Raw genomic sequence first — 11,482 nt, 5'->3', positions numbered from 1 at the left:
CCATGTACCGTCAAATCTTGGGTGAGAACCTCCTTCCCTCAGCCAGGGCATTGAAAATGGGTTGTGGATGTGTATTCCAGCATGACAATAACCCAAAACACACGGCCAAGTCAACAAAGGGGTGGCTCAAGAAGAAGCACATTAAGGTCCTGGAGTGGCCTAGCCAGTCTCCAGACCTTAATCCCATAGAAAATCAGTGGAGGGAGCTGAAGGTTCGAGTTGCCAAACGTCAGCCTCGAAACCTTAATGACTTGGAGAAGATCTGCAAAGAGGAGTGGGACAAAATCCCTCCTGAGATGTGTGCAAACCTGGTGGCCAACTACAAGAAACGTCGGACCTCTGTGATTGCCAACAAGGGTTTTGCCACCAAGTACTAAGTTATGTTTTGCAGAGGGGTCAAATACTTATTTCCTTCATTAAAATGCAAATCAATTTATAACATTTTTGACATGCGTTTTTCTGGATTGTTTTGTTGTTATTCTGTCTCTCACTGTTCAAATAAACCTACCATTAAAATTATAGACTGATCATTTCTTTGCCAGTGGGCAAACGTACAAAATCAGCAAGGGATCAAATACTTTTTTCCCTCACTGTATATTGGCCATATACCACACCCCCTCGGGCCTTATTGCTTAAATATTCTCTTTCTACTCCATTTTCCTTCCTGATGATGCCTTCCTATCGATAGTGACATCGTCAGTCATTCTAAATGTGTGTTTCTCTGGGGAATACCCCTGGTCCCACCATACCACACACACACACACACACACACACACACACAAGTGCTCAATGAAGTTTGAGAACCTAATGGTGCTTTCAGCACACGACTCATTTGTCAATCCTATCAGTGGCTCAGACCCAGTGGTATTTACACTGGTACTGGTACTAGCTGCTTTAGTCTAGTAATGAGCTCTCATAGAGGGAGTCTCCCTATTTCTTATCAGTAATGTATCTGGATGAACTACCCCTACAACAAGTATACAATAAACAGTTTTAGTGACTAGGTAAGACCACTTGTTGTCGAGTGAAGAGTGAAAATCTCCAAAAACCTAAAATTGAATGATTTGGTGCCTCTAGGGCATTTCAGACAGCAGATTGTGGAAATGTTTTATGTAGATTGTGTTTGTTTTCTATGACTATGTTTTGTATCTCTGTTTTGCTTATCATATTGTATTGATGTGTATATTTTATAATTACAGGGCTCACCTGGAAAAGAGACCTTGGTCTTAACATGATTTCCTGTCAAAAGAAAGGTTAAATAAATAAATAAAAGAGTGCAGTGCTAACTCTGAGCCTTGGGCATCTCATATCTCATTTCAATCACATGTCCCCTTTTCTCACATCCAGACCTTGAGGCTAGAAGTACTTGAGATTTTCAGCCTTTCTTTCCTTTTTCGAGTGCCTTCACTAATTCAACGTGGTCCTTCGAGCCAGATAATCAGTGACTGATTCAGACCTGGGACACCAGTTGAGTGGACTTTCTGGCCAACCAGTGACATCAATCAATTAATTAATTACCAGGTAAAAAAGACAACCAGCAGGGCACTCCAGACCTCCAGGCTGGGTTATGATTACCGCTGCCATATACAGTCCATATACTGTACAGTCCTTTGTCTATCATACAGTCCATATACATCATGCTTCAGCCTCAATCTTATTACCTTCCCTTCAACCTGTCTTCCTATGTCCAGCCACGAGCCACGGGCCAAGCTAAAAATCAATAAGGTGGTTTTAAGAGCACACCATCGCCAAATCCTCCTTTGTCCGCCCTGCCAGATCCCCGCGTATCTTATTCTTCATTCACTCCCCTACTTTATGATCACTCGCCACCGCCAGACTATCTTTAGCTGTTCCACGGGACGGCATTAAATAAAAACTCCCTCAAGGCGGATCTTGATTCGGTGAGGAGTGGTGAAGGGGCTTTAGTTTCTTGACTGAGTTAGATTAGGGCCTTTAGGCAATACAGTGACAGAAAGAAGAAGAGATGTGAAAGACATGTATTTCTACTGTTTGTAGTAAAAGTGCTGATTCCACAATAGAGAGAGGAGCGTGGAAGTGTCCAGTTCACTGCAATGGGAAATAATAACCAGTAAACACTATAGATTTAAAAAATTTAAATTTTAGTCATTTAGCAGACGCTCTTATCCAGAGCGACTTACAGTTAGTGAGTGCATACATTTTTCATACTGATCAGGGCTCTCCAACCCTGTTCCTGGAGAGCTACCATCCTGTAGGTTTTCACTCTAACCCTAATCTAGCACACCTGATTTTAATAATTAGCTGGTTGGTAAACTGAATCAGGTTAGTTACAACTGGGTTGGAGCAAAAACCTAAAGGAGGGTAGCTCTCCAGGAACAGGGTTGGAGAACCCTGCTATAGATTGTTAATGAAATGCAGGCACTGTCTTGTACTGCACTCAACGGAATGACGTAATTAATAATGGACAACACAGTGTACTTTTTGATTCTTTTCAGCACTATTTCCCCTTGGGGTCGCAGGTGAATGGCCTGTGCTTCCTGGATATGTAATGTTCTCTCTCTGTGTATATCCATGTCTCATACAATATGAAAATGTATGCACTCACTAACTGTAAGTCGCTCTGGATAAGAGCGTCTGCTAAATGACTAAAATGTCAAATGTAAATACAGTAGACACCTTTGGTTATATGAAAAATAAATGGGAAAGTTTGTGATGCTGCATTGGGGCCTGCATCTCCCATTGACTCAATAAAGTACTTGAAAAGCTAAAAACACAGGGGAGAGACTACTGTCAAGATAACTACTTTTCCCTTTCCTTATCTGGGTTCATTCACACATGCTATTCTGCAATCACACTCATCCTTATCCAACTGCCATTTTTCTATAATAAACCAGTTTAAATTAGTTTAGGTATGCTGCTCTCAGGACATTAATGATAAAAGTGAATCATCGTTACCCCATTATTACTGCAAATTAATTAAAACTTTCAGTACAATTAAAATGTCCCTGCCAAACAAGTTTATGCTCTAATTATTTTAATTCCATAATAGATACACACCTATTAATTGCAGTTTTGGGCATAATGCCTTTGTGTGTGCCTCACTGAGATAAAGATGTGTGTGAATGTGTGTGTGTGTGTGCATTATTCCTTGTTCTCTGTCTGTTTCAAGTGCAACACAGCTTCAGATTCCTCTCTCTATATCTCTCCATATCGGCAATTGTGCTCCCTCTCATCATGCAAAAAGCACTAATTCAGACTTCAATTAAGGCGATGATGAGTCTGGTTAATGAGGTACAAATAGGTGTTGCTTTTCTTATGTCGTTGTTGTCGTGTGGGGCGGAGAGACAGAGAAACAGCCAGACAAACAAAGGCTTAAGTGTTTTTCACTTAACTTGTCGGGCGATCCTGTCTGTCTGGCTGTTTCTCTGTCTCTCTCTCTCACTTTCTCTCCCCTTCTCTCGCTCTCTCGCTCTCCCCCCCCCCCCCCCCCCCCCCTCCTCTCTTTCAGTCTGGCTGTTCACTGTAAATTATGACTGTACAGAAGACAGTGAATTGACCTCTGATCTCTCTCCCCTGTCATGTCCCAGGCTGTCCCTATCATCTCCATAGTTAGGATACTGAGGACCATGAAGACCCCTCTCTGGTCCCTGCTGCTGCTGTGTCTGTGTGTCCCGGGACACTGTAGTGAATGCCAGGGGGACTGCCTGGCCTGTGGCCACATCCTGCCGCAGGAGATCAACTTCAACACACTGGTGAGGGTCTCTACAGCCTCCTGTTGTCAACTCTCTCTCTCTCTGCCTCTGTCTCTGCCCCAGCCAACAGCCAGCTCTGGCCTATACACACTCTATCCTACAGCCTTCTGTCCCTCAATGTATTTATTCTCCATTCCTGTTCCTATCTCTGCCACAATCAGTTCCTGCCCACAGATATCAATGTCAATACAGTAAGAGACCTCCTTGACTCTATTGTGTCAACAGGGCCCTGACTGAATCACACAGTCCTTAAAAGGTTGTTTGTCTGTGGGGCAATAGAGCTAATTCACTCAGGAGATGTTGTTTTGACTTTAAATGTCTGTGGCAATCCAGTTAACTTATGAAACCCACACACAATAAACAGCAGCTGGTTGGCCCGCTGCCGCCGCCACCGGCAGAGATCGAGTAAGTCACAAAGAGGTTGCCTAAGAGAGAGTGAGCAGGACCCCCCATACAGAAACAGGCATGCACGCACAGACGCATCTACCATACCGCTTACTCTGCGTACCCCTCCTCCTCTCCTTCCTCCTCCACGTCTCCCACCCCCCGTCCTTCTCCCCAACTACCCTTCCCTCCTCAAACTACTCTTCCTTCCTCAAACTACCCTTCCCTCCTCTAACTACCCTTCCCTCCTCAAACTACCCTTCCCTCCTCTAACTACCCTTCCCTCCTCTAACTACCCTTCCCTCCTCAAACTACCCTTCCCTCCTCAAACTACCCTTCCCTCCTCAAACTACCCTTCCCTCCTCAAACTACCCTTCCTTCCTCTAACTACCCTTCCCTCCTCAAACTACCCTTCCCTCCTCTAACTACCCTTCCTTCCTCAAACTACCCTTCCCTCCTCAAACTACCCTTCCCTCCTCAAACTACCCTTCCCTCCTCTAACTACCCTTCCTTCCTCTAACTACCCTTCCCTCCTCAAACTACCCTTCCCTCCTCTAACTACCCTTCCTTCCTCAAACTACCCTTCCCTCCTCAAACTACCCTTCCCTCCTCAAACTACCCTTCCTTCCTCAAACTACCCTTCCTTCCTCAAACTACCCTTCCCTCCTCTAACTACCCTTCCTTCCTCAAACTACCCCCCCCTTTCTATCTCCCTCCTTCATCTCCTATACTGTCGATGATCTCTGACTCATAGTATTATGCCCTCCCAGCCTCCCGGCATCTGGATTTTAATTTGCATTGGCTAATTGATTCCTGAGGATAGACGTGAGTGTTCTGCCCTCTCTCCAGTCTCTTCATCTCAATGCTTGTGGTTTAGTACACCACCGACCCCCCTCTCTTTGTCTAGTGGCTTCAGTGTATTTTCGTATGTGCTGTGGGGTAAATATGTTCCCCTCACTATGATCCAGTAAGTCAACTCTCCTGTTAAAGTTAAGTATCTCCGATTTTGTCCTTGAAGTAAAACAATAGCTTTCTTCGATAAGAAAAACAATTAATGTATTATCAAAAAAATTAATGTGATATCCAATTCTATAATTCCAGGATCCATCAATCCCTCTTTGCTTCCAATCATATCGGGCAGGGTATATTTGTCTCTTTCTCTCTAGAGAAGTCATCTCTCTGCAAGGTATACTTGTCTCTTTCTCTCTAGAGAAGTCGTCTCTCTGCAGGGTATACTTGTCTCTTTCTCTCTAGAGAAGTCATCTCTCTGCAGGGTATACTTGTCTATTTCTCTCTAGAGAAGTCATCTCTCTGCAGGGTATACTTGTCTCTTTCTCTCTAGAGAAGTCGTCTCTATGCAGGGTATATTTGTCTCTTTCTCTCTAGAGAAGTCGTCTCTCTGCAGGGTATATTTGTCTCTTTCTCTCTAGAGAAGTCATCTCTCTGCAGGGTATACTTGTCTCTTTCTCTCTAGAGAAGTCATCTCTCTGCAGGGTATACTTGTCTCTTTCTCTCTAGAGAAGTCATCTCTCTGCAGGGTATACTTGTCTCTTTCTCTCTAGAGAAGTCATCTCTCTGCAGGGTATATTTGTCTCTTTCTCTCTAGAGAAGTCGTCTCTCTGCAGGGTTTATTTGTCTCTTTCTCTCTAGAGAAGTCATCTCTATGCAGGGTATACTTGTCTCTTTCTCTCTAGAGAAGTCGTCTCTCTGCAAGGTATACTGTACACCTCTCTCTTCAGTTTGTCCTTGAACCAGAACCATACTTAAGTCGAACTGAATGCATTTTGAGATGAGGATAATGTGTGTGTGGGTGTGCATGTGCGTGTGTGTGTGTGTGTGTGCGTTGATATCAGGTTCAGCTCAGACTTGGGGCATCTCCACTGAGAGACTCCAAGACGAGACTGTGATGCATTCAGAGAAACCCTCTGACGGATTCTAGATATACAAATCACATAGTAATCTCTTGCTCTGTTGGGACTGTGAGCCATATGGAAATATCTTGTTCTGTTCCACGGGGATGCTGGCCCATGTTGACTTCAATGCTTCCCACAGTTGTGCCAAGTTGGCTGGATGTCCTTTGGGTGGTGGACTATTCTTGATGCACATGGGAAACTAGAGCAACGCCCTATCATGGACAGCCCTCTTCCCATTTTAGCAACCATTGAGTCTATATTTTTTGACCATGACAGCTTGCTATCTAGGGTTACACCCAGCAGTTTAGTGTCCTTAACTTGCTCAATAACCACATTTTTCAATAATATATCTAAGCCAGGCTTAGCGTTGAGTGAGTAATTTGTCCCAAAATTATGCTTTTAGTTTTTGAGATATTTAGCACCAGCCTATTGCTAGTTGCCCATTCTAAAACTGACTGGAGCTCTATGTTAAGTGTCTCAGTTATTTATTTTACTGTTGCATCCGATGTGTATACTGTTGCGTCGTCATCGTACATAGACACACAGGGTTTATTCAAGGTCAGTGGAAGGTCATTAGTAAAAACAGAAAACAATAATGGCCCTAGCCGGCTGCCCTGCAGTACACCACACTCAACTGAATTTGCATGAGAGAGGCTTACATTAATGAAAACCCTTTGTGTTCTATTAGATAAGTAACTCTCAATCCATAATAAGGCAGAGGATACAAATCCATAACACCTAAGTCTTTTCAGCAATAGGTTATGATCAATGACATCAAAAGCTGCACCGAAGTCTAACAAAACAGCTCCACAATCTTCTAACTATCAATTTATTTCAGCCAATCATCAGTCATTTGTGTCAGTGCCGAGCATGTTGAGTGCCCTTCCCTATAAGCATGCTGAAAGTCTGTTGTTAATTTGTTTTCTGTAAAATAACTTTGTATTTGATAAAACACATTTTTTCCCCAAAGGTTTGCTAAGCACTTGTAACCATTAAACCATTAAAGGGTGCTCTGCTATTCTTTGGTAGCAGAATGACCTTTGACTCCCCATGTCTGAGGGCACACACCGTCTTCTTGGCTTAAATTGAAGATGTGGCAAACAGGAGTCACAATGTATTCAAATCAAATCAAATCAAATCAAATCAAATTTTATTGGTCACATGCGCCGAATACAACAGGTGCAGACATTACAGTGAAATGCTTACTTACAGCCCTTAACCAACAGTGCATTTATTTTAAACAAAAAAAGTAAGAATAAAACAACAACAAAAAAAGTGTTGAGAAAAAAAGAGCAGAAGTAAAAATAAAGTGACAGTAGGGAGGCTATATATAGGCTATATATACAATAGCCTCCGCTACCAAAATCAGCAATTTACCATCCAGTTTGTCAGAACCAGGTGGTTTGTCCTTATTTATAGATAGCAACAATTGTTTCACCTCTTCAACCTATTTACTATTCCCTTTGCCTCAACCCTCTCAAACATACAGTTTTTCCATTCATCATCTATCCACAGGGATTTGGCAGTTCTAACAGTCAGTTTCTTGATGGGCGCATGCCTATCAGTAACTGGAAGAAGCAGTTTCATAAATGATTAAAGTGCAGCGTCCGGATGTTCCTCATTACACACATCAGAACAACAATTATTTTTCACATCTTCAACATCCAAACCTCTTGTATGATCGTTTATACACCATTTTAGGTCCAGCCTTTGGAACTTTGGTTTTTCTAGATATGGCTATTATATTATGATCACTACATCTGATGGGTGTGGATACAGCTTTAGAGCAGATTTCTGCAACATTAGTAAAGATGTGATCAATACACGTGGATGATTTAGTTCCTGTTCTGTTTGTAAATGCCCTAGTAGGTTGACTGATGACTTGAACCAGATTGCAGGCACTGGTTACAGCTTGGAGCTTGTTTTTGAGTGTGCAGCTTGATGACAACCAGTCAATATTTAGGTCAACCAGAAAATATACCTCTCTGTTGATATCACATACATTATCCAACATTTCACACATAGACAAAATACTGACTTTTATCACTTGGTGGTCTATAGCAACTTCCTACGAGAATAGGCTTTAGGTGAGGCAGATGAACCTGTAGCCATTTTACTTCCACATCATCTGACATGAGATCCTCTCTCAGCCTAACAGGAATATTACTCTGGACATACATGGCAACCCCTCCTCTATTTGCATTTGTATCTTTCCTATATATTATTTAACCATGTATAGGTACTAATGCATCATCAAAGGAATTATCTGGAGTGTGTTTCAGAGATGGCCAGAATATGAATGTTTTCTGATGTTAAGAAGTTGTCAATTTCATGAACCTTGTTTCTCAGGCCATATGTTAATATGGGCTATTTTTAGTCCTTTTCTGGGTTGCTTGTTTGTTTTTAGTGCTATTCTGAGAGGCTGATCCGAGGTAGACATGTCAGTGCAAACAGTGGAATTCAAATCTATGTGCATATGATTATTGCAGACAATACCCTCGGAGCTAACAGTTAAAGGAACATAGATTTGGTTACTTACATGGACTGCACTTCTATTTCTCTGGGATATTATATGATTTCCATGTCCTCTGTTGCTTATTAGGGGGAGACAGGGAGGACTGGAGCGCTACCAAACCCAGGCCGTCAGTCTCTTAAGCCGTTCGCTATGTTGGAGATAATCCTGGAACCCCTGCGGTTAGGGTGAATCGCATCTTTTAAAGAGTGTTGGTTGCTCCCAGAACAAGTCAAAATTGTCACAAAAGGAGACATTCCTGTCTTTGCAGAGATTCTTCAGGAACTTGTTTAGGGCAGCAAGGTGGCTGTAATGTTCCGAACCCCTTCTATAGCACGGCAGGGGGCTAGAGATGACTGTTCTCTTCCCTGTGCAAACAAGGGTGTTCAAGAGAATGTTGTAGTCCTTCTGCAGTTCCTCAGATTGCCGAAAGCGAATGTCTTTAAATCCAACGTGAGTTACAATGGTGCCAATATTAGAGTAGTTGGCTAGAACTGTGGGCAGGAGGGAGTTGATGTCTTGGACACGGGCGCCTGGGTGACAGTGGAGCTTGGTCGGCCAACAGGCCGCAAGCAGGCCAAAATCTCTCACCATCGAGCTGCCCACGACGATGGTGGTCGTGATGGAATCCGATAGGGAAGGAAGAGGGGGAACAGAACGGGCCTGCCTCGGGCAGGGGGGAGGAGGTGTGCTTCGACTCATGCCAGCCTGACTCACCGCACATCTACCAGTAGCAGCGGATGGCGTCAGAATCCTCGGGGAGATGGAGGAGGGCCCAAGACCTTGTTTCCTCTGGTCAGCGACCGGCTGAGCTGTGGAGGGTGCCTCTGGAAGGCTGCTGGCTGTTGGTGTACTCCAAGGATCAGAGTTGACTCCCGGCGCCGGTATGTCCGCCTCCAGCGGGGCAAAGCTGTTTAATAGCTGGAACTGATCTTCTAGGATATATGGAGGCTGGCCAGACTGCCTCCCACCCGACCTCCTTCGCCTTGCCAGTGTCCAGTCTCCCACTGGCCGCGGCGTTGAGCTTACCATCTGTCCAGTGGATTGGAGCAGGTCAGTACTGCCTGACTCATCGACCCTTTGGCTGTAGGAGGCATTCAGAACTGAAATTATGTGTGCCTGGGCTGCATCAAAGTACTTAGAAAGCACATCTTGTTTTTCCCACAGCTGAGCTAGCAGCCGGAGAATATCTTCCCTAAACTGCTTGATGATGCTACATTTGTAACAGACAAATATTTTATGTTCATTTATCAGTTCCACCTTATTTTCCTCCTCTTGCGTAGCTATCATCTTGCACCTAGCGCATTTATGATCTATTGGATTGAGGTCTGGGGACTGGGCAGGCCGCTCAAGTAAACTGAACTTGCTGACATGTTCCAGGCAATGCTTTTCCACTGCTCAATTGTCCAGTGTTGGTGATCACATGTCCACTGGAGCCGCTTTTTCTTGTTTTTAACTGATAGGAGTGGTCGTCTGCTGCAATTGCCCATCTGTGACAAGGTTTGAGGAGTTGTGCGTTCCGAGATGCCGTTCTGCACACCACTGTGGTACTGCACCGTTATTTGTCTGTTTGTGGCCCTCTGTTAGCTTGCACGATTCTTGCCATTCTCCTTCAACCACTCTCATCAACGAGCTGTTTTCGCTCACAGGACTACCGCTGACTGGATGTTTTTTGTTTGTCGCACCATTCTCGGTAAACCCTAGACACTGTTGTGCGTGAAATGCCCAATAATCAATGAACAGCAGCGTAATGGTAGAAATAAATCAAACCAATTATCATTATAGCAGCAGCGTAGGTATGAGGGGTGTCTACGTGTTGGTGTAAGTGTGTGAGTGAAGGTTTATGTGAGAGTTTGTATGTGAGTATGTGTGTGCGTTTGAGTGAGTAACAGTGAAGTTGCCAGAGTGGATGGGCATAGAGTCAGAGTGGATGGGCAGAGAGTCATAGTGGATGGGCATAGAGTCAGAGTGGATGGGCAGAGAGTCAGAGTGGATGGGCATAGAGTCAGTGTGGATGGGCAGAGAGTCAGTGTGGATGGGCAGAGAGTCAGTGTGGATGGGCATAGAGTCAGAGTGGATGGGCAGAGAGTCAGAGTGGATGGACATAGAGTCAGAGTGGATGGACATAGAGTCAGAGTGGATGGGCAGTGAGTCAGTGTGGATGGGCATAGAGTCAGAGTGGATGGACATAGAGTCAGAGTGGATGGGCAGAGAGTCAGTGTGGATGGGCATAGAGTCAGAGTGGATAGTCTGTGGGATTGCTGCTCTCTAACGGCCATGTGCTCTGTGTTTCCCTCCCCCTCTCCTCTCAGGTGTGTCTGGTGGAGTGTGAGGGTAACGTCTCCCCTGCCTTCACTTGGGACCTGTGCCGCAAGGCCTCAGCGTCCCCACAGTTACCCTCCATGTCCATAGGGGGCGCTGCCATGCTGAAGCGGGCCCAGGAGGAGGTGGAGGCCATGCTGCCAGAGGAAGAAGAGCAGCAGGGGGATGGGGGGCTGATGTACCCAGTAGCCTTGCAGAGGTTTGACCACGTGGTCCGTGCTCTGGGCATAGACGAGCTGGGCAGTGACAGCTGGCTAACCGCTGATGCCTACAACTCCCAGCTGCCCCAGGAAATGCAGGAAAGGGATGAGGAAGTTGGGGATGAGGAAGAGAGGGAGAACGCGATGGAGAGAGAGCAGGACGGAGCGGCGGGGATAAGTCTGTCAAAGCGCTTCGGGGGGTTCCTGAAGGGAAGGCATGGCTACAGGAAGTTGATGGGCCCCGGGAGGCCCTTGCAGAAGCGCTATGGCGGGTTCATAGGCGTCCGGAAATCTGCCCGCAAGTGGAACAACCAGAAACGCTTCAGTGAGTTCCTGAAGCAGTACCTGGGCATGAGCACCCGAGCTAGCAAATCCTACAACAGCGTCTCCGCTGACATCACCCAACAGAACAAGGTGTAG

At 45.0% G+C, this 11,482-nt stretch overlaps 1 protein-coding gene across 1 annotated transcript; it reads left to right on the top strand.

Moving 5' to 3' along the window:
* Positions 1 to 3,605: 3,605 nt before the first annotated feature.
* LOC311145941 (prepronociceptin-like) lies at positions 3,606 to 11,482 on the top strand (the record flags this gene model as incomplete). The annotated part of the gene is made up of 2 exons (XM_084182344.1): positions 3,606 to 3,731; positions 10,853 to 11,482. The coding sequence occupies 2 exons, from the start codon at positions 3,606 to 3,608 to the stop codon at positions 11,480 to 11,482; spliced, it is 756 nt and encodes a 251-aa protein (XP_084038470.1).

Source organism: Coregonus lavaretus (genome assembly GCF_964263955.1).
Source record: "Coregonus lavaretus genome assembly, chromosome: 18".
Classification (NCBI taxonomy): Eukaryota; Metazoa; Chordata; class Actinopteri; order Salmoniformes; family Salmonidae; genus Coregonus; species Coregonus lavaretus.
Note: the sequence above shows the minus strand (reverse complement) of the source record. Positions and strands in the feature narration are given on the sequence as shown.